The sequence below is a fragment of the Lacerta agilis genome, chromosome 11 (assembly GCF_009819535.1).
Source record: "Lacerta agilis isolate rLacAgi1 chromosome 11, rLacAgi1.pri, whole genome shotgun sequence".
Lineage (NCBI taxonomy): Eukaryota > Metazoa > Chordata > Lepidosauria > Squamata > Lacertidae > Lacerta > Lacerta agilis.
Window position 1 is genome coordinate 43,387,342 of NC_046322.1, and position 24,312 is coordinate 43,411,653.

The 24,312-nt window shown below is 42.8% G+C and overlaps 1 protein-coding gene across 5 annotated transcripts in view; it reads right to left on the reverse strand.

Moving 5' to 3' along the window:
• The window catches only part of SEMA6A (semaphorin 6A), a 173,854-nt gene that overhangs the window by 33,261 nt on the left and 116,281 nt on the right, over window positions 1–24,312 (reverse strand). For all 5 annotated transcript variants that reach the window (XM_033163593.1, XM_033163591.1, XM_033163594.1 and 2 more), the window contains exons 9-16: window positions 22,289–22,377; window positions 21,190–21,407; window positions 13,775–13,906; window positions 11,524–11,679; window positions 9,577–9,753; window positions 7,973–8,113; window positions 7,764–7,844; window positions 6,390–6,448 (exon numbers count right to left, since the gene is read on the reverse strand). In XM_033163593.1, the coding sequence (XP_033019484.1) occupies window positions 6,390–6,448; window positions 7,764–7,844; window positions 7,973–8,113; window positions 9,577–9,753; window positions 11,524–11,679; window positions 13,775–13,906; window positions 21,190–21,407; window positions 22,289–22,377 (1,053 nt within the window). The remainder of the gene's footprint in view (window positions 1–6,389; window positions 6,449–7,763; window positions 7,845–7,972; window positions 8,114–9,576; window positions 9,754–11,523; window positions 11,680–13,774; window positions 13,907–21,189; window positions 21,408–22,288; window positions 22,378–24,312) is intronic.

The window sequence follows — 24,312 nt, forward strand, 5'->3', positions numbered from 1 at the left end:
TTCAAGCCGTGGCATAGTCTTCTTGGATCAATATTTAAACACTCTCTATGGTACTGCACAGCTATTGTACACTATAGTTTTGATTATAAAATTGTTAATTTTTCTGAAAGATTTCAACCTCAAGAGTGGGGTAACTTTTTTAAAACAGAAAATAAAAAACCCCAAACAAATGCGTATGGGTAACCAAATAGAGATTGGTTTGCAGAGTTTATTTATAATCAAGAAATCTTGACTAGTAACAATAATTCCTGTAGCCATGCAGTTCTCTTTGTATAACCAAAGGCACATTTCTGCTTGTCCCATGAATAGAAAGCATGGGTCCAAGCAATTTCCCCTTTCCCCTGTTTCTTTCCCAAGGAAATTCCATTCTTTAGTGCTCAACTGGAGGAAACGTCAGTCCTGAATTGCTGTTTGCTCTGACTGAGCACTAAAGAACAGTTTTCTCTGGGGGAAAGCAGAGGGACAAAAGGAAGTGTGCATGAACCCCAAAGCTTAGTTTAAGAACAAAGGGAACAAGTAATGTGCCAAACCATATGAGCGAATCATGATTGGAATAAAGGGAATGACAGGATTGGCAACAAAAATCAAGATAGGTTTGTGTGCTGCATCTTGGTGGGCCACCTAGGCTTTCAAAACAAATGGGACCCAGGCGTGAGCATATACGGTAACTAGCTGTATGCAAAAGGGTCAATCTCACTCAGGTTGCAAGACTGGTGCCTTTATAATAAACTTTGTCAATTAACTATCATGCCCTAGCTCAGGCAAACTCAGCCCTCCAGATGTTTTGGGACTACAATTCCCATCATCCCTGACCACTGGGATGATGGGAATTGTAGTCCCAAAACATCTGGAGGGCTGAGTTTGCTTATTCCTGTCCTAGCTCCTTTGAGCCAGCGTGACAAAACCAGAAACTATCATGCTGTGGTAAGAAATTCATCTTAAAAACAATTAGTTGGTGTATATCTATATGGTTGAATTTCAAATGTCCTTTAGTAGTCTTACATTCAGTTTTGGTGGAATTCATAAAGAATAAATCTGGTGTGCAATCTCTTCAGATTTATGTGCCAAATGAGAGTGAGGAATGCAATGAAAAGATGCCATGGTCCCCAATTCCCAATTGTGAATTACCAGGAAATTATCATGTTCTTGTTGTAAACTATGGGATAAGCTTCACATTGGAGGAGAGATGGGTGCGATCAAATTCATACACAGAGATGGCCCTATTACGTATTCAGTTGTAGCCTGGGATCATTCCTATGCATGGAAGCCTGCCTATCCAGGGGGTATGACTAAAACTTTCTCAAGCTGGCAGAGAGGCTCCAGATTCCTTGCCTTTGAACAGGTTGATGTGGAAGAGAGAAAAGCTCATGAGTGGAAAGCAAACTGGATTGCAAGTTATAAACAAGGTGGCAAATGCAATAGGACTGCATGACTCTGTTATGTACAATGGGACCCAATCAGTAGTTTATACGGGTCTGTATATATTTATTTCATCAACTGACATTGATGAGAAGAGTTACATACAAACATGCTGGCTGTTTGGCACTCATCTAACTGTACTAGGTTTTAATTCACACAGTACTCAATATACAGTTGTACCTTGGTTCTTGAACGGAATCCGTTCCGGAAGTCCGTTCGACTTCTGAAAACGTTTGAAAACCAAGGCACGGCTTCTAATTGGCTGCAGGAGCTTCCTGCACTCGATCAGAAGCTGCGGAAGCCATGTCTGACGTTCGGCTTCCAAGAAATGTTCACAAACCGGAATACTCACTTCCGAGTTTACAGCATTTGGGAGCCAAAATGTTGGAGTAGCAAGGCGTTCGAGAACTAAGGTACAACTGTGAATGTGGTTGATTTAACATTCTATGGGAGGGGAGGTTATTGGTTTGTTTTCGTTTTCATTTTATTATGTATCTTGTGTTCTCATCTTGTATTTTTATGTTGTGAACTGCTGTGTGATCTTTGGATGAAGAGAGGTATACAAACAACTAAAAATGGAGCTAGGTTCCAGGGGAAATGCCTTTGCAATCCCACCTGCAGGGACGGATTTAGTGATGTGAGAGTGGTGCATATGGACGTTGCACAGAGCCATAGGGGCATCGCTTCAAATCTGGGTAAGTGACCTTAAAAAGCTGGGTTAAGTGAGACGCAGGGATATGGGAAAGAGGTGTGAGGGTTCTGACAGGGTCTGTGAGCCCTAGTTAGAACTGTCCCAGCTTTGGGTAGGAGGTGGAGGTTTCTAGGACCCTGCCAGAGCCCTTTTGTCTCCTCCAAAGCTGGGCACTTCCTTACTCAGCTTTGGAAAGGCAGTGCAAGGACTGGGGAGGGGTGGGCAAATTTGGAAAGGCAGTGCAAGGACTTGGGAGGGATGGCCTTGCACAGGATGCCATAATACCGAAATCCACCGTCACCACCTGCCACTGAACCCAACGGGTTTAGACTATACAGTCGTACCTTGTATCTCAAACTCCTTGACTCCCAAACGATTGAAACCTGAAAGTGAGTGTTCCGGTTTTTGAATGATTTTTGGAAGCTGAACATCTGGCATGGACGCTCCTGCAGCCAATTGGAAGCCATGCCTTGGTCTTCGAATGGTTCCAGGAGTTGAATGGACTCCCGGAATGCATTGTTTGAGAACCAAGGTAACAACTGTACATGATTTTGATTTTAGGTGTGACCACTGGAACGTAACCTCCACATCAGTTGCTGTTAAGCTAACTACGAAATATGATGATGTTTTGTTCTTAGCAATTCAAGAATGTAGGTCTCAGCCCTAATGGCACATTCACCTCAGTACATTTACTCATAAAGGTGCAAGCTTCGCTGCTTTTATGATTGCAACCTTGCACTCCCTGAAGTCCCTTTTTTTGGGTGAAATTTACTTTGAGATAACTATGTTCAGGATCCAAGAATTCAGTGTCTGGGCTCCTCTTGGAGGAAGGGCAGGGTAAAATTATAAATAACCACCACCATCATTACCCTCTTTGAGTAAATTTCCTGGAATTTACTTCCAAGTAGGCATATTTAGGATGAGCCAAAAGAATTTAAAATGCACACCACGTTCTTTTCCTTTCTCTGTTAAATTATACATATTTCCCCCCTCTTTCTCTTTTAGCCAATTAAAAGCAATTAAAGTTATGAGGATAAGGATATTTAAGGTGAGTTGAGGATGCACCTTGAATTATCCTTAAGCACTGCTGAAGGAATTAGGATATGGCTGTTTTGTGTAAAACCAAGGCACTGAGGCAGTAACTTAAAAGACTTCTGGCATATGAGCTTCTAAATGCTCCTCCTGAGGTTAGCACAGATAGGCTGATTTTAAGAGTTAGAGAAGAAGGTTACATCTTGGATGTAGTTCATGAGTTTTGAACATTAAATAATTGGCCATGTGTGTGTTTTTCATCTCTGGGGGTACATTCTGTTCTGATAGCTTTACATTATCTTGATTTGCCTCTTACTCAACGAGAGTGCTGCTGGCTTCTTCTGTAGCACTTTGTGAACAAGAAACTCTCAAGGCTGGCTAAAGGTATCAGAACAAAGAGCTATCTCAAGAGCTTTCAACCGTGCTGCCCTCCAGATATTGCTGAACTACAACTCCCATCATCCCCACCCATTGGTCATGCAAGGCTGGGCTGATGGGAGTTGAAGAGTCCAACAACACTGACAAATTATATGTTAGATGCAAGGGAAAACATGCATTTCAATGCCTGCAGAAGGGAATTTGGAGAAGGAAAGAGTCAGGGAGGGGAAGTGTTAAGGGATCTACACATACACACACACACTCCTTCAATTGTCCAAATTTCACTCGGCTGAATATACTATGGTAGGACTGGTCAATATGGTAGCCTCCAGAAATTGCTGGACTCCCAATTCCTGTTGTTCCCAGCCAGTATGGCCCATTGGCGAGGGATGCTGTGAGCAACATCTGAAGGGCACACATTCCTTCTTTCTCTTTGGGGCGCTACATGCAGCTATGTGTAGCTAACTTTGTAGGGTTTATGTGGTAAGCACAGGGTTTCTGAGTTGCATTTGCACTGATTTGGTGCTTTTAAAAGTGTGCAGTTGGTTCGATTTCATTTAAAGAAGGCCCTTTCAAATCTGCTCAAGAACAAATCACTTTGGGACATGCACAATGATAAACAGGTATTCAAACATACATGCCCTCACCTCTATACACAAAGATTTAGAATGTGAACAAATTGATTCAAAGTTTTGGACACTATCAGATGATAGAGCGTAGCAAGTTATATCAAGCACCTCACATAGATCATAACAACTTCAGGAATAGAGACCACTAACAATCAATAGTTAACAATCAAGTTAAGATGCTCCTTGCTCTCCCCTTCCCCTTTTCAACTACTGACTGGCAGACCCATATCTAGTTCTGTTCACTTAAGGATAGCTGAATCCAAAGTTTGGATTGCCTACACTGCAGGCTGTGTCTTTTTCTTGAGTAGTTAGGTAGTCCAAGTCAAAATCTGGCTCTATTTTTGTAAAGCAAACACACATTTGTTTAAAGCCGCTTTGAGCAAATGCTTATTTGCATTAAAAAAATCTATAGTTGGAATCTGACTCTGAGAATATGCTTATTGCTTCCAAATCGGGATGAGCCAAAATGTTTAGATGCAAACATCATTAACACAAAAAAGTGTATTGTAGAGGGCCTCAAATGAATCCCAAAAGTTTCTTCCCTCACTCTCTTTCCTGCTTTTGCTGAATCGACAAAATGTCCGTGAAAACCAGGATGTATGGCAAGTAGGGAGATTTTTTTTTTAAGCCCCCTAACAACTTAGTCTGGATTTTCAACTTCTGGGAATATGGCAACCCTATAAATATTGTTAGTCCTAGTAATAGTGATGCTGCTCTATAGCCAAACAGGGCCAGCCCCACAGTTGAGGAGGTCTGTGTCGAAGTGCCATCTATAAGCCCCCCTCCCCAGTACACTCTTATATTTTGAAGTGACAGCCCCCATAGCCAAAGCCCCAAGGGGATTCAAAAAATCTAGGCAGCCGATCCACAATTAATATATATGCATGTGTCTGCATGCACCCACGCTCCGAAGAGTACATAGCATAACACCCAATGACTGCAATTGCATGCATAGCTTCCTAGGAGTAAGCTCAACTGAACTGCAGCGGTGCTTATTTCAAACTGCAAAGCTTCAACTTGTAAAACACACTGAGCTGTAACAAAAGATCTTCAGCCAGCTGAATTGCAACCTTGGATTCTAATTAGAAATGCAAACAGAAGTAGGTATCCCCATCAACGGAAATAAGTATCCAGACTCTGCTTGATTGTGTCCCTCATCTTCTGATTTCCTTTATGTTGTTTTGTTGCAAACAAACTTGATTCACCTGACAGACGGAAGGCCAGGGGGCTCCAGCAATTGACGGTATCACTCTGCAAAAAGTTCCTGAGCTACACTACAACACTGCCCCCGCCCCAGCCCTAACATGTGCTCCTTGGTCTTGAATTTGCCCAAGAAATGTCCAGGTGTTTGTGTGTCACTTTATATCATTGGGGAGGGAAAGAGGGTTGTCAATATGGTTTGATTGGCAGTGCCTGTATTTCCACCCATGTTTCAATATTATTTAACTTAAGGGGAATTGGGAGTAAATCCAAGATGGTGGTTTGAAGCCACTTGGTACTAAAGCTCAAGCAAGCAAGCAAGCAAGCAAACAAACAAACAAACAGTGTTTCTTTTGTTTTTTGTTTTGGTAATATGGCCCAGAGTAGATGTCAGGGGTGACCCCTCCCACGGCACTTGGGCCCTGGCAGCCATCCAAGTATGCCTTATGGTAGTGCCGGGCTTGTAGCCAAATCTAATTGGCTTTGTGTTTATGTTACTATTGCTAGGAAGAATGGTTATTTTTTTTAAAAAAAAGAAAGTATGGAAGCAGCAGCTGATCGTTGTTGCTAGGATCTTAATTCTCTCTAGAGCATCACCTGCTAGAATATCCCACCTCTGCGTCTGTGGTGAATGTTGCCAATCTGTGAACACTTTTGCTCTTGTAACACCAAAAAATTGCCGCAAGGGACACAAATGTCTTGTGTAGGAGGAAATACTCAAAAAATGTGCCCCACTGCTGATTTCATTGTTACGCTAGGCACCAACTCAGCATTCAAAAACAATCTGTAATTACATTTTCTTCAGAGCTAGGTTTTAATTCCAACACAATTGCCATTTAAATAGGTGATGTTGTCGTACAGCAAATTTCCTTGAATGCTTCTATTGCCTTTTTTTTAAGGTCTGTTGTTAAAACACTGTTTTCGCCATTGTCATGATATTCTATCTTTAACTTTGCTGATACTGAGCAGGCAGCATCCAAGCATCTATAGAGATTCTCTAATGTAGGATAAAATGAAAGAGCAGAAACAGTTGTGCTTACTTTGGCAGTCTCCCAGGCCGTCAGTATTGCCATGCTCAATGTCCTGCTCAAATGTAAGTCTAAACAAAAGAAAGAAACAGACTGGTGAGAATTACTGTTCTCACAGGCCTCAACACATTGAGCCTAGAGGTGAAAGGAAGAAACAGACAAAAGCTGCTTATTCTTTTAATACTTGCACAATGCAAGCAGAAGAGGATTCCTAACGAGTCACCCAAGTATTCCCTCTCACCCTTATCTTTACGTGACAACCAATATAGAACCAGTATTGCAACATGAACACATATCAGGACGGATAGTTTCTGTGCCTAGACTTCTGATGTGATCATGCCATGGTATTTAACTGAAACTTAAGGAATATATTTTGGCATGAAAGATGCACTGTTCCCCCAAAAACAACCACCACCACCACCACAACCTGGAGAATGTCTGGGGCTCATTTCATAGTGTATGAATCTAAAAACACAAAGCAGAAAATGGTCACTGAGAGTGGCAAACACAGTGTTAAGCTTATGCAGAAAGGTTTGCTATCTGCCCATGAAAGTCCTCCTTGGATATATGAATCTATTACAAAAAGGAGGCTTAGGCACCCCTGTTCTGAGTTAATACATCACTATTCTGAGTTAATACATCACTAGCTTCATAAAAATGTGATAAGGGATCTGCAGTTGAGGCATTTTCTTTACAATGGCCTTCGCAACTTAGAATGTGAGCAGGTATGTGCTTGGTAATTTGATATGGCATTGTGCTGTAAGGAAGCCTGTATCAATTAATTTAATTATTTATTGTTGTTATTAATAATTAATAAATTAATACCACCCTGTACCCGCAGGTCTCAGGGTGGGTTTAGGGCAGTACTGTATATTCTGGCATATAAGACTACTTTTTAATCCAGGAAAATCTTCTCAAAAGTCGGGGGTCGTCTTATACGCCGGGTGGAGAATCTGTGGTCAAGTATATTTCAAACTCTATATTTTAACTGGAAAAGTTGGGGGTCGTCTTATACGCCCAGTCGTCTTATACGCCGGAAAATACGGTATATAATTCTCAGATTTTCTGAATTGTGCAATACTGCTGTGCCATGAAACCACATGGCATCTCAGCATGAGGCAAGTTATCCTAAATGTTACGCAACAAAGAGGTGAAAAGAAGACAAAAATGTTTTCTGGTGGTCTCTCCATGTTGCATGTCTATGTAGCTTCAATCTTAGTCAGAAATAAATCTGCCTACAATAGTACCACAGAGGCATAGAGAATAGAAAGAAAACAAATGTTTACTGGCTGCCTGTTGGTTTTCATCAGAACTCTATTCAAAAGCCAACTTGAGCAATACTGTTACTGCAGGTTAAAGTACCTCTCAATGTGAATTATAACTTACGTTGTTCCGGGTAACAGCTGCATGCATGCCCCACTTTCCTTCATCCAGCCACAATATGGGTCCCTAGATGCTATGCAGGCCCTAAATAGAGGAGACAGATATGGAGTTCTTTGCTATCAGTAACTCAATGTCAATATCCATGAATCAATACTTTTGTGTGTTTGAGAACGGAGTTAGCAGCGAGAGGACACACGTGAAGAAGTACCTACTTTTTGCACTTGCCGTGACGCTCGCACCTTCCGAGGGGGACCCTTATTAAGCAGTTAGAAAAAGCTACATAGAGGGCACTGCTTTGCTTATCCAGCTGCATCCCTATAATTCTCTTGTCTTCCACCCCATCATAGCTGCACCTGATTTGGAGGGGGAGAGAAAGGCCGTTTGATCAGCTCAATGAAATCAGAAAGACAATTTGTTTACAACAGAAACATTTCTCAGACAGGATTAACTCACGAAAGTAGAAATTTCCAGCTTACAAAAAAACAAAAACAACAAAATACAGGCACATAAGCAATTCAGGTTCCCAAACTGCTGTCCTGGAGGGGGTTGGATGGTGCAGAGGGAGAGGTGTCTGGCTCTGCTGCCATGTAGCTCCCAACTTCACCTATATAAACCACAAGCAGAAGCCAGCATCAGTAGTATCCCTGCTGGTAGTAGCCAACAGGTGCTCCTGAAACAGGCTATCTAGAAGGCCGGAAGAAATCTGGGCTGGTCAAGTTTCCACTGGACCACAAGCCAGTCTGGCTACCAGCAACATACTCAATCTAGGCCTCTCTCCTGTGCCAGTGTGGAACTGGTGTGATGGAAAAACCACCAGGATTTCCATGGTCTGCCTTCTCTCCTAAGCTAGCTGTGCTCTGGACTTAGTAGTCACTCAGCCTCTCCATTAAACCTTGCTGCTGCCTGCCAGGAGTTTGGTTTGCCCCCTAAATCATATTATCATTTAAGCTAATATCCTAATTTGCGGAGCCTGCTTAAGAGACTAGGAGGCAGGGTGACTCGGCATAGAGTGACAGGGAAGTTTTGCTTTTCCCTCCTGGGAGGCACATCCAGGGATGAAAAGGCTGTGGGTTGGGAAAACAACCCAACCCTCCTCTTTGCTATCTTCCCATATTTCATCCATTATGTATGTGTGTTTGTGTGTGTGGAGGGGGTGTTGTTTGCCAACTTACAGAGACACATTTAAGTGTATCTGAACATTCATAGAGTTACTATGAGTACAGGAGAATCCCTGCATCAAAAGGTTGATCAGAATGGCAATGGGAACAGTGGTGACAGGGCTACTGCAGTCATCCCTGTAACTCCCTTACACATTAATTTAACATGCTGCCTGAATGCCTGAAGAGGCCTATAGTTGCAAAACCCAAAATAATGTGTTTACTATTTTGTATGTGTGTGTGTGGAGGTATAATTATGTGCTGTGATGTGTTGACCACAGCCAATTTTTTAATGGGGAAATTAAAATTCCTGAAAACATATACAGTGGCACCTCGGGTTAAGAACTTAATAGGTTCTGGAGGTCCGTTCTTAACATGAAACTGTTCTTAACCTGAGGTACCACTTTAGCTAATGGGGCCTCCCACTGCCACTGTGCCGCCGCTGCGCAATTTCTGTTCTCATCCTGAAGCAAAGTTCTTAACCCGAGGGACTATTTCTGGGTTAGTGGAGTCTGTAACCTGAAGTGTCTGTAACCCGAGGTACCACTGTATTCCACATTCAATACAAAAAACCCCCCGTTTCCTGGGTTCCCCACCCGCATCAGGCAGCACTATGTGTGAGACTAACACATATAGGAAAGAGAACCAGCGATACATACTTTTCAGAATTGTAAATGCTCATCTCCTCCAGGAAAAGACTGTCATTTAAAAAACCGCTGTTTCCTGTCCTGACCAAGAACTTCAAAATGATTCCCTTCTCTGATCCAAGGAAAACCACAGTGTGATTCCGATTTGGCCCAGCAGCATTATCTACAGCAATTTTGGTCAGGCGGTATCTGGAACAACATTGCAGTTTTAATTATCCCAATAGGCTGTCATTTGCTTTATATGTTCTTTCTTTCTTTCTTTCACTTTATAGGTCAGTATTGAGTAATTTTATAAGCAGAGCTTATCTATTCATATGTAAACACAATTACCACTTAAAATAGACAGATTCAAATTATTTCCCCGCAGGACATGATCATGCCTAGGGTGGGCCAATATGGCTTAAACAACAAGGCCAATTTGAAAGCTAGATTTATTCAGCAACTTTGAGGCAAGCACACAGGGAGACCCATACATTGAGAGGTCACAGCATTTCACTGTCCAATTCTCCATTTAATTTAGTTCAAATCTGTTACCTAAAACCATAAGCTATCATGATATAAAATAATTCACTGAGAGATTTTTGCATGGTTACTGAATTCTGTATCCTATTTTTGTATGTGGTCCATACATACAAAACGATCCGTTTATTCCTGAAACATGTACAACTAAATATTTACAACATACAAACACCATCATACATGACCGTCAACATGTCTGTGAATAAAATTATTGTACAAATATGCCTGTGATACAAAGCTCACAAATCTTCTGATGCATATTGCAGTCCCTAGAAATGTGTTTCTGAAGGTAGCTGACTTGTGTATCCTTCTGGAGAAAAATAACCCCTCACTGTTTCTTCTTATGTTGAGACATGGGATTATTTGGATATGGATAGTTCTCTTTAAACACTTGTGTAAACACGAACGCTTTCCATAACATATCCTGACAGACATCAGCATATCCTGAAAACATCCTAGTAGACAGCTTTCATATCCGGTGAACGTACCTTGCAGCTAAACCAAAAGTCTCTACTGAAGTATTTAAAATGCTGACTCTTAAAAGTAAATGTGCAAGTTGGTGTTTCCTCTCTAACGTAGACTGAGGGTAGCCTGGATGGAATTAGTAACAACTTTCCATTCATTAAAGTTCTATGATACCCAGAAGGTCCCAGGATATAGGCTGGAGGGACATGAACTTATGACCTTGTTGAAACTGAGCATGTCTGGTCAGGGCCTGGATTGGAGATCTTCTGGGAGATGGATGTATGCTACCCTTGGGTTTAATGATGGCTCAGTTGGTCAGAGCCTGATGCTGATAATGCCAAGGTCGCAGGTTCAATCCCTATATGGGATGGCTATATATACCAGAATTGCAGGGGGTTGGAGTAGATGATCCTCAGGGTCCCTTCCAACTCTACAGTTTTATGATTTTATAGAAGAAAGGTTAGATATAAATGTAAGGAGATTAAAAAGTAGTTCTGCAGGAACATTCTTGTCTCTGTCCTAACCCATTAGAATGCAACAATTGCCTTATTGGATTACACCAAAGGTCCATCCAGTCTAGCATTCATTTCCCAAATATGGCTAGCCTTACTGGAGCCTTTCTGAGTCTGGCTGGGATGTCAGCATCCTAAATAATTTGATTATCTACAGGCATAGTCATTTCCCCATTTCCACCTCTCTCTGTCTCCAGATGATGATGATTTTTAAAAAGAAGTTTTAAAATAAGCATTGCTCTTAGTACAAATATTTGGGGATGCACCTGTAAGCTCTTTCCATTGTCAACGCTGTCTAATCATTTATTGTCCTCTATTTCCAGTTTTTAACTAGTTTCCAAAGCACCTCATATATAGATGCATGGCTTTAATGTATGGACATTCAAAAGATCAACATCAGAGTTCATTACTAAATCTGGACAGGCAGACACAAAAGGAAACTGAATGAAATATATTTATTTACCTGACCATCGTCCGCAGAAACCATGGCTTGTTGACAATGGATGGAACAGCTTCATCCATGAGAGAATGTGTTTTGATGAAGTTCAGAGTGTCATCTGGAAATTCATTGGAAGACATGTACTTTTCAAGCGATGTTGAGCCAGCACAAGAACCTGGCCTAAATCAAAAACAGGGTGTGAGGGAATGTGATAATTTATCGCTTTTGTGCAAATATTCTACATAAACTGTTTTCCTAAGCACCTGTTATTAAGTGAGAGTGTGCCAGAGGCTTTGTAGAAACTGAACAATGCATAATGGCACCAACTGAAGCACTGTTAGATTTCCTCTGGGCCTAGTCATTCCACAGTGCGAGAGTAGAATTCAGCACTCAGTTCTGCGTTGTGGGAAAACCTGATTTATGGCCATTAGTGCACATAAATTTCCTAAGCAGATTATGAAGTTTGTAAAATGCAAGTTCACAGTTCATCCATCCACATGGAGCCCAATAAACACATACACAGCTTGGCAAGATGCTGCTCACTCCTTAGGCGTGCTCCAGATTTTCTTTTGCAACACTCTCTTTCTTGGAATTAAGAGCACTTTATTTAATTTGCAAGGGAAATGTTACGTTTTTCTGAAACTGTGAAAAAAGCTGCTTAAAAACACAGCTTGAAGAGTGAATCCAGCCAGCATTAGAGTAAACATCCTCTTTGCTATGGCTCCCGAGAACATTTTATTTTTGACAAATATGAAAACCCAAGCCTTTTCAGCATGAGTCTGCAGAGTCCTTTAATAAGACACAGTGTTATCTGTCTTCGATAACTGGAATACAAATGTGCTCAGTTTATTCCTGGAATCTCCCCAGTACTCTCATGGAAACTGGGCCAGAACAGTCATATATTGGCAACAGAAAGATCTACTTCCTTTTGCTGAGTATGCCCTACCCCAACAGTTTCCTTCTGCACAATTCCTTCTTCTGTAATGTAGCTGTGCTTGTACAGACTTTGAACTCCCAAAGGAGACACTGCAAGTCCACACAGCACAATGATAGACACACACACACACACTGAGCAACTGCAAAGATGGTTCCATTAACCATTGCTATGAGCCAATTACAAACTTGTATGACTGCATTGCTGCAATTATGCAAATGGAGCATTCTTTGACTGCCACGCCCCCCTCTCTCTGTGTGTGTATACACACACATAAACCATGTCTGTAATTTTGGGTGGAGGAAGTATATATGCATGAGCAATGTGCGAAGTTTAGTACAGGGGTGGTTAGGGACAAAACTGAAATGAAATGTGAATATGGTTAGAAGTAAAAAGGGCATGTGGAAAAAGCATTTTCTCAGGAGATCAGGGATTAAAAAATAAATTCTTTTAAACCAACATCTTCCTTTACTTTCACACCCTGTTTTCCTTACCTTGCTATATAAATGAGAAATTTCATTTACTGCGGGGGTTCAGTTTTGTTTAGTCAGAAAGAAAGAAGGCAGCAATGGATTTACCACACCTTGTGATATAAGGAGGGCCCTTATGTCCCTTCCAGAGAGAAAGAACAATCCAGTGGCTGAGGAGCTGGATCAGATATCTGACTCTGAGCCCAATGCTGGTGATGAACCTCAGGAATCCCACAGCATCAAGATCCACAGAATCAGAGCTGGGACTCCCCCCCCCCCAGACCCAATGAACCATGTGCCTCCTACACTACCCTCCAACTCACTAGCACAGAGAATTCATTGGGGGAGACGGTGGTATGAAGGATAATCAGCCATCTTCTGGCCAGGGGTGTGACCCTCATGACAGCTCAGTTGGCAGCCCTCATGTCTTATCAGTGGATGAGTTAACCTATCACTGCCTCTTCTCTTATAGCCAAATGAGAATGATAGAGAATGCCAGGTCACATGGGAGCATTTGCCACCATCTTTTTTGTGGCACAACACAACACAACACAACACAACACAACACAACACAACACAACACAACACAACACTTGACCCAGAGTCACGTTCTTAACCAGACTTTACCCCCTGGAGGAATCTGTTTAACTCTCCTTTGCTCTCTGGGAAAGAATGGCACAGAGTAGTTGACCGCCTCCTAAAATAATTTTTTCCATTCCTGCATGACCAAACTCATTACAGAGAGTGGGGGATGGAGTTACACTTCCATCTTCTCTGCATTTGCCTCTGTATCTCACTCAATTCATGCATACGAAACCAATGGTCAAACTCCCAGCCCCTGCACTGCAGCATACTTAGCAAAGGAAAGTACCTGGGCTTGGGCACTCGTTCATCAGGAACTGGTGTCCATATTGAATCTGGAGACTTCTGTTCTTTGAATCTCCCAGTAAATACATTGGCAATGTCAAGAATATCGTAAGCGCAGACAGCAGAGCCAGGGATGCTGCAATGTGACATTTCCAGAAATAGTTACTCATTCTGAAGTTATGCATTTTTTTTCCATCTCAGAAACATGCTGCATAGAAGCCTTCCTGTCAAAGGCCATTCCATTCTGAACCTTCCAACCTCTGGGTACTGACAATAAAAAGCTGGCCCCATACAGACATTTGAGATGCTCCACTGGGCAGCCTGCTCCTGTCAGTACGGCTTGCCTCCAGAAAGATTTTTTTTAATAAAATAGCATATTACATTAATTTCGAATTCCCTAAAAGATTAACAGACACAGTTCTGACAACTTGTGGTACCAAGAAATTACTGGGTTATCAAAATCATAGCACATTTTCTGGATGCAAACTGTGTACATTTGTAACACGTTTTTTTATGTCAAATCTTCCAGGCCCTTCAAAATCTTTAGCTGCATTCTAGAAACCATTCAGATGCCCTGAGTGGATACATTTTGCATACTGATGCACATCGCTCAACCCAAAAGTTCAGCAAAAATACCTACCCATCCGTTGCGGTTCTGAAAAATCATTCGATTTTCCTGTATTTTTCTGGCTGAGTTCCTATGAGCAGGAATTTGCTTAACTCGGTCAACTATAAAGAGTTTGCAGAAGGAAATGCACCTTTGCCTTACACCCACTAAACTTTAAATTTGAATTTCCAGACTATTTACATGTAACCTAATAGTAGCAATCACTAAATATAATTACAGTCTTACACAAACACTTTTGGAAGGGCTTGGATGTTTCCCTTAGTCAATGACTTTCAGGTATGATTTATTCATTGGTCTGCCTTTGTTGTTTACACATGATCTACCGTAGTACATTTGTGTCTGACTTAAGCGATATGATTTCTGATCAGATAGCAAAGCACCATCTGGCTGAGTCATAATCCCAATTTAAGGTGGTAAGTTATTACCATACACCCAACCATCGGAATTTGGCTTTTGGATGTGAAGCGATATAAAAGACGCTGCTACATGAGAAAGCTGAAACGGAATGCTAAGTAGATGGTTTGATTATCCAAAAATGGAAATATGCGGAATGAAAATCAGTGAAAATGAAGGTGGCATTTTCTTATCTCAGGGTTGCTTGTATACATTCAGTCAAGTTTTGGGTTGCCGTATAAACTCACCAGCTGAGAAATAACTCATGATGGTGCTTTCCATCATTTGTGGAGCTGTATTAGAAAGACTTAATTACAACCCTACCCTATCATAGGGTGCTGCCAAAACTCAAGACATAAAACTTATTAGCGGAACAGTGGCTTTCTCTCAGTGAGAGAGTTAGTGACAGACTCACACTGGCGAAACTGCAGTGCTTATAACTGTGCCTGCGTCGTGCAAGGTATATGCAAGGATAGCTCAGTTGGTTAGAGTGTGGTGCTGATAATGCCAAGGTTGCAGGTTTGATCCCTGTATGCGGCAGATGCATAGTCCTGCATTGCAGGGGGTTGGACTAGATCAGAGGTAGGCAAACTAAGGCCCAGGGGCCGGATCTGGCCCAATCGCCTTCTCAATCCAGCCCGCGGACAGTCCAGGAATCAGCGTGTTTTTACACAAGTAGAATGTGTCCTTTTGTTTAAAATGCATCTCTGGGTTATTTTGGGGGCCTGCCTGGTGTTTTTACATGAGTAGAATGTGTGTTTTTATTTAAAATGCATCTCTGGGTTATTTGTGGGGCATAGGAATTTGTTTCCCCCCCCCCAAAATATAGTCTGGCTCCCCACAAGGTCTGAGGGACAGTGGACTGGCCCCCTGCTGAAAAAGTTTGCTGACCCCTGGACTAGATGATTCTCAGGGTCCCTTCCAACTCTGCAATTCTACGATAAGACCAGAGAGCAAAAACAGTGTCACTCACTACAATGTGGTCTGCATCCACAATTGCAGCTTGCCAGCAGCCTAAGGCTGCTTCATGTATTAATAAGAAGCAGGTTCAAGCAGAACATGCTTCCAGCTTGAGTTTATAGAATGGCTGTTAAGAATTAGGCAGCTTGGTCCAACTTCAGGAAAAGTGCCTGTATTGCTGAAGGACCAAAAGTGATGTGGTCTGTCCTGATTGCCAGTTAGAGGAAGCTCCTTTAACTGAGGCAACCTAAGCAAATGTTTGTTCTGCTGCAGCAAGAGAACATAGTATGGCCTCCTCTGGACAGGGCTGGACTTGCCTTGAAGCAGCAGGTGTGTAGTCTCTCCTGGATTCAATGACAATGCGGCCTTGGTGGCTAGGAGTACCTACTTCCAGCTACATCTAGTGTGCAAACCACAAAACCTCCTGGACAGAGACAACTTGGCCATGGTGCTCCATGCTCTGGGAACCTCCACACTGGACTGCTGCAATGTGTTCTGTGTGGGGCTGCCCTTCAAAATGGTGCAGAATGTGGCAGCTAGAATGGGATTCAGAATAGCCGTAGGGACTCTTGTGATACCTGTCCTGAAACATTTGCACTATCCATTTCTGAGCCCGATTTGTGGTGCCTTCTTTAATGTATAAAGTCCTTTGGGCCCAGATATCTGAAGGAGCACTTCCTACCGTATGTGCTAGTTCGGGTATTATGAGCAGTGGATGAAGCCTCATTGGTAGTGCTACTCCCTCAGGGACTCGGGGAGCAGTGGCTTATGACAGGGTCTTCTCTGTGTTGGCCCCAAAACTGTGAAACTCTCTTTCTAAAGAGGTGTGCCTGACACCAACACTTTACATCTTTTGTCAGCTACTTAAGACCCACCTGTTTACTCTTTCCTTCGAAAGTGAGGTTTGTTGAACAAGACTTCCCTCCCAATCATCTATAATGGGACAACCTAAATTTTCTGGTTATGTTATAGAACCCCACTCAAAAACAGCAGCAGGCTGGAAGAGCCCCAATAGTAGCTGAAGGGAAAGGAAAACGGGCTGGTGGGGTGCCCTGAAGGAATAGAATAACAGAGCTAATGAAAGTTTACACTGTGAGCATTTTAATGTTGCTAAGGACACAGTTAGGAAAATACGGGAGAAAGTTAGGCTTCAACCTATTGAGGGTTTTTTGTTTTGTTTTAATGCTTCCCCCCCCCCATCCCCACTCCCCTTAACATGTTATTCTCAACACTGATTTTCTTGCAAATAAAACGTGTTTACTTCTTGTGTTGGCTGTATTTTCAGTTCATGGCTGAATCATTCCCAAAGCAGCCGTTCTAATTTGGTTGTCAATAGTAGCTATTATGCCACGCTGCCTTGTCCCTTCTCCTTGTTTTTTGAGCAGCAGGAGGCCTGCCTTTGACAGTGCTGAGCTTACCCTTTGACTCCAGGTAGCCAACGCAGAGAAGAAGAAGAAGAAGAAGAAGAAGAAGAAGAAGAGTTTGGATTTGATATCCCGCTTTATCACTACCCGAAGGAGCCTCAAAGCAGCTGACATTCTCCTTCCCCTTCCTCCCCCACAACAAACACTCTGTGAGGTGAGTGGGGCTGAGAGACTTCAAAGAATTGTGACTAGCCCAGCAGCTGCATGTGGAGGAGCGGAGACACGAACCCGGTTCCCCAGATTACAAGTCTACTGCTCTTAACCACCACACCACACTGGCTTGAATGCATGAACTCAAGCTCTCCCTCTTCCATCAAATGCCCCTTCTAATAGAAAGCATGGGAAAGGAAACAGGCCCCAGTTGTCACAGGAACAATTTTACTTTAATTAGCATATTTGCCAAAGTTTCCTGGAGACCTTAGCAACTGGAGATCTTAGCATGTTCCCATAAATTACTGAAAGTGTGTGGTAATATACCAGCACTTACAAATTCTTAACAGATGAGGTGAATGCTGTAAAAGTCTTTTATTAGCTGACCTAAAAAACTATGGGTGTCGGAATAATGGGCCCTGTTACTTTTATTTATGACTCGTATTGCAGCAGAAAGGAAAGGACTTCGCCATGCTCAGGCCATCTGCTGAACTGGGTGCCGTGCAAGGGAAAAGGAAGATGCACCCATTCACAGAAAGGAAACTCAAATCTATCATGAGAGAGAATTATTCCTACTTGGCATGCAGGCACTCTTTATTTCCCTCTGAATCACAGGGAGTACAATCTGTTAGGAATCTGTCCTGTTGAAATGCTTTGGAGTTAGTCAGCAGTGCTGTTCTGTTCTGTTTCATGAGCCCTGTTCATTTCAAAACAGGGCTTGAGCAGAAGGCATTCCCCAATGCATTTCTGAGGACTGTTTCACCCAGTGACAGCAGAAGCAAGTGAGTTAGGAATCCTCCGCTTAATCTCACCAAGGGCAAAACTGGAACATGCCTCCTGGTGTGAAATGTGTGGACTCCCGGTGCAGCACATACAACAGATGGAGGAGGGTGCCTTTCCACACACCAGGCATCAGGGAAAGGCAATTATGGGAGTCACATATGCTTCCACTCCTGCCACCTCTATTGATCCTACTGATCAAGAGATGCTACCATGAGTGCAAGCATCATGCCAGAGTAGCTCAGTGAACAATGGGTGATTGCTCACTAGGACCCTTCGGCTGTCGTTTCCCACTGGGCTGAATGAGCCTTACTAACGGAACACCCTTTGAGATTCATCTGCTGTAACAGCGGGGTCAAGATCCTGGTGGGATGCAAGCCATTTTGTCCTCAAAAGGCTTTGCAAACAAGTCATAGAGAGCTACTGTCAGTTCTACCACCTCCTTCAGACCAGACTGTAAGAGGCCACCACGCTACGCAGGAAAAGCTCTGCCGGACGGCATAGTGAGTATGCAATGGAGGCAGCAAGGTATGACTTCTTGGCTACCTTTACTGCCACTAGGTAGACTTGCATTCAACCAGATCTTTCCTCTCCCCGTGTTTGAGCGGTCTCCTAGCTTGTTTCCTTGCCCTAAGCTCTGGAGTATACCAGAGAGCCAAGCAGGCTCCACGAAGTGGGAGAGGGCATTCAGGGGTGATCATGCCAATGGCCCAAGCCATTCAGTTTTATATAGTTTTAATTGCTTTTTAATGATTCCCCCCCTATGTTCTTAATGGTTTTCATTTTTATATGTAAGCTGCTTTGAGTTCCGTCAGGCCAAAAGGCAGGGAACAACAACAACAACAACAACAACAACAACAACAACAACAACAACAACAAATTTGCCCATGAGCACCCCATAATACCCGGCCAGGCCAACTGGGCATTACAGAGCATTACAGTACTAGTCGAAAGTATATGACATGAGTAGGCAAACTAAGGCCCGGTTGCCGGATCCGGCCCAATCGCCTTCTAAATCCGGCCTGTGAACGGTCCAGGAATCAGCGTGTTTTTACATGAGTAGAATATGTCCTTTTATTTAAAATGCATCTCTGGGTTATTTGTGGGGCATTTTTCCCCTCCAAAATATAGTCTGGCCCTCCACAAGGTCAGAGGGACAGTGGACTGGCCCCCTGCTGAAAAAGTTTGCTGACCCCTGGTATATGACATTCAGTGGTGCAGCTTGGGGTATCACATTTCAGTAGTGCTGTGTGTGATGACAAAATGCAGTGCCCCCTCCTTGCCTCTTGCACTCCATTCTAAATTATAGTTCTGGTATCCCCTACTATGCCCCCAAAGCTCTGCGTTCAGTGCGACCAAACCCGCCCCGCTCCCCACAATCTGCCTCTGATGACACTTGTACTGATGCTCACTGCTCTTTCTCATGGCTTCTTTTAAAGCAGATCATGCAACTGCATGTACCAAAGTGCAACATTTCCCCCTGAAAGTGGTTTATGAGTGACTGCGGTACAATACTTTTCTAAAGAAATGTGTGAGTGCACACACTATTAAGCTTCCTTGAAAAAAGAGATACAGTAGAACCTCTACTTACAATTGCCTCCACTCATGGACGTTCCAAGTTGCGACCGTGTTAAACCCGGAAGTAACCAGCGGGTTTGCCGCCGTTCGCACCTGCACAGGAGCGGGCAATCAACGCCCACGCCTGTGCACAACGGCGCCTCTCCCAGCGACTGTTTCGCCATAAGGACGGGCCTTTGGAACGGATTGTGGTCATGAGTAGAGGTTCCACTGTATTGGTAAAATCCATCAGCATCCGCCTGTCTGTCTGTCTGTGGAATGTACACAGTGGACAGGCCAGATTTAACCTCTAGCTGGATGCCTCTCTCTTCCCCCTTATCTACTTGGGATGGTTGAGGGACCCTACTGAATACATGGGGGGGGCACATTGGCTTTGGTGGAGGGAGAGAAAGGGGAAGACTGTATGTGCAATGTTGGATGTTGACCTATAGCTTTTAAAATTGATGAGGGACTCATGTTGCAGAAAAGGTAATGGCAAAGGCCTAGTCATGTAATGCAAGATGCAAGCAGAAAAGAGTGACGACAGGACCAGTCAGATCACTGTGTGTGTCGCTGAACACTCATAGAAACATGGAAGGGACCCCAAGATTCATCTAGTCTGCCGAAAGGGCTGGTCTACACCTCCAAAAATTGTACTGCGATTCTAGCCAATGTTAAAAATGAACACTTGGAGAATTGACAAGACAATGGGAAAACATGGGAGTGTATTGTGAATGATATCCTTTGGATTCTCCAAAACAACTGAGAAAATTATGCCAATTTTATGAAGCCGTCACAAAAATGCAAAAAGATGAGTTACAATTCTCAAAGACCTGGTTCACATGTATTTTTTTAAAAAATATGGTTTCCATTATGTGAATGAGCCTCCACAATTTTCAGGCTCACAAGCTCCCCACTGGTCCTCTTTTATGGTCCAGAAGGAGGACACTGAATGCCCTTGATTTGGGTTTTCAGCAAACCACATTCCCCACAACATCAGAGCTCAACAGACTATGGCTTGGTTAAACTCCTGTCAGTTGACCAACCAGAATCAATCCAGAATCTCTGAATCTAGCCTGCTGTCAACATTCATACTTTAATAAATCACAATTCCCAGAGTTTAGACATTACCGGAAACTGCAGTTAGTTAAAAATGAAAAACAGATGCTATTGGTTTCCTCCTGTAACATGTGAAAGAGGGGAAGGACTGTAGCAGGAGGATTAAAACACATAGAACTTGTTCATATAGCAGGAAAATACTTTGCCATTGTGTCTGAACCGGGCTGCAGACCTTTCCCACTGATGAAATTTTGATAGTTAAGTGGTATTTAAACAGCTTAAATAATTAAATAGGCAAATACACTGGAAAACTATAGAATACAAGACTTTTTACAACTTCCTCTACTTTGCATTCACAACCATCCTTCCTAGCTTCCATAGTTCTGGCAGAAGACTCGAAAAGCTTGTGGGAGTCAGGAGCAATTCAATTCAAAAACTTGCAAGCAAGAATGATACTAGCTAAATTACCTGTTGTAAGGGGTGGAGAAGGTTGCCAAGACAATATTGCGACCATTGATATGGATAACATCTGTAACTGCCTGCAGTATGTTGAAATAGAAGTGCGAATCGCCAGGAACAGAGCAGTTCAGCCGTGCCTTCAGGAAGGAAGTCCACTGTTTTTCTAGTACTCGTTGGGATCCACCCATGTCATTCTTGCACACGCGAGCTACTCTGGGGAAAACCACCTAGAGTTGGGGAAGGTGCGGGGAGCGGGAATAAAGAAACTGAACTATTTATTCATCAAAAGGACTTTGCTGAAGTTCTGTTTCTACCCAGACAGAAATGGCAACACTTGGCGCTTGATATGATCCCATGTTTTCCATAATCTGTGACAAATAGCAAACAGAAGAAAATTCGGCTTTGGAACTCTGTACTATGGAAGATAAGCCGGTGACATTTCATACGCAGCCATAAATCCTTCAGGAGAACTGTTCTCAGCTTGTATAAAACTCATTTCTATGCAGACCACTCAGCTTTCTCTTTCGACAAACAAAAGCACATTCTACATCTGTGATCCGCGCAGCCTAAACTACTAGCCACCTCTATCCCCAGCATTTCTTTAAAGTATGCAAGCACCATCAGGCCTTTATTTATGCCTTTCTCCTTTTTAACCTTGCAAGCTTTTTAATACATTCACTGCACTTTTTTATTTATTAAAAAAAATTCTTGTCAATAAGGCTTCCATTGTGCTTTTATGATATAGCAAGGCTGAAATTTCCTTCCCATTTACTTCTGCTGTTCTCGTGAAGGTCTTCCAAATGCAGCTGCTCCCTTGCTTTAAAGTCAGGCTTGTAATGATTATTTGGAGCTCTGAATTAAATCAATTTGCCATATGCTTTCCTGCTTAATGGGGAGGAGAAGAAGAAAAGCCCTGTGCCTCTTGTTGCCATCAGAAGCCAGAGTGTTTTATATCCAAGGCAGAGTGCAATGCTGTATTCCAACCAACCTTTGGCAGCAGCAGTAGCAGCATCCTCTCAAAACAATGACCTTGCCATTATGATTTATAGCTCTCATTTCAAGGTCATTCCTAACTCACGCTGGCCTACAATATATTTTTGCCCCTTACCTTCCCCATGCTGTGGTACTCCACGGCGATTTCTCGAAAGAAGAAGTAGATATAGTTGCCATAATCCACTGCATGGACAAAGTAAGGCTCTGCAAGAAAGACAAAACGTGCAAATTAACAAGGAACTTTGAGCAAAACACATCAATTCGGTGTGGATTTTTAACTCCTGTTTAATCAGGAAGACTATTCCCCTAATAGCAGGCACGTCCAACTCTCTGGAAACTGTGATCTACTCCTAGTATAATAAAACTGGCAGTGATCTACCCATTGTCATTGCCCAGAGTTGTTGAGCTTTTTTCTTGTCTGCCGATCACTAAGGATCCCGCGATCGACCAGAACACCCCGCGATCGACCAGTAGATTGTGATTGACCGGTTGGACATGCCTGCCGTATAGCATAGAATGCTTGAAAAAACACCAGCATACGGAGTCAGGATCTGTATATTAGTCGTTTAGTCGTATCCGACTCTTTGTGACCCTATGGACTAGAGCACACCAGGCACTCCTGTCTTCCACTGCCTCCCACAGTTTGGTCAGACTCATGTTGGTAGCTTCGAGAACACTGCCCAACCATCCTGTCCTCTATCGTCCCCTTCTCCTTCTTCCCTCACTCTTTCCCAACATCAGGGTCTTTCCCAGGGAATCTTCTCTTCTCAAGGGTGGCCAAAGTATCAACAGCCCTAATCTAGCACTATGGCAATCTGGCTGTGTAGGGCAATGTACAGTCATGTACAGCTTTTTTTGTTGTTAACAAAAAGGAAGATGTGCCTTTTGGGGGTGGGGGTCCAAAGCCTTGGAGCAATTTAATAAAACCACAAAGCCAGACCAAACCAATCATGGAAAGGTTTGTAATGTGGCATGATAACGTTTTCTTTGAGGTGACCGTAAGAAAGGAAACCGGAAAATTGCTGGGAATTTGATAACCAAACTCACATGTTTATAAGATACCTTCTTCTCCAGTTCTTATATACGTGGAGAACTACTGAAGGTTCTGAAACAATGGCACCCTTGGCTGATACCTGGGGGTTCAGGGCCCTATGTTGGTCCCCAAGCATTTTCACAGCTCATTTCTCCTATCCCAGGGTCCCACTGTTCCACTGCCTTGTCCTCTGCCTTGAGGAAAAGAACCTGAAGGCAGGAAAAATCATGCATAGCAATAAACTGGGGATACAAGTCTTCCATTTGTGTTAATTTACTCTGAATACCAAATCTGGGGTCTTTTTATTTGCAGAAGCAGCGTTATTTCTTCCACGGAGAATTCACAGCATTGCCCATAGTCACATAGAGAAGTAGTAAAATGCTTGCTAATTAAAAAAAAAATACAATATTTTTCAAAGGAAGACTGGATATAACAGAATCATTTTCACACTGCTCTCTCTCTCTCTCCCTCCCTCCCTCCCTCACATTTCTGTCTACAAGCAAAAGCCCCCTTTTCACTATCTCAAAATGTGTCACCCATTCATAAGGCCATTGGAAAAGAATGAATGGCAACATTCTTAACAATGAGGCTATTTAGAACATACAAATTGCCTAATTCAGCAGCACCCATTCAGCACTTCATGACAATGAAATGGAAGTTCTGTTATTTTATTTTTATTGATGGATCTTAAGACCACAGAACAAATTCTTTACACCTCATAAAGCCTTGATAGTTACTTAGCCCAACTGGAGGGAAGGGCTGATGGCGCCACCAGTGCTTCGAAATGCTCCTTACCTGCTCCGAATCCCCATCTTTTCCATAGCATGGTGAAATAGCCAGGCTTTAAAAAAGTAAATTGGATGCAACCTATTCTTGGTGGCTCTATCAATATCTAGCAACTCAGGGGTGGGGAGAGTGAAATAAATGTACCAGTAAAGAAGGCAATTTAGTGCCCTCTACCTGACAGAAGCCCTTGCTGAAATGAAGTAGGACTGACATGTGCTTTGAACATCTTTTATTTGTAACAATCACTAAAGGACCGGACTGCAAAACAGCACAGTAAATATAAAGCAAAACAACACAGCAAGGTCTGTCAGGAATCTAAG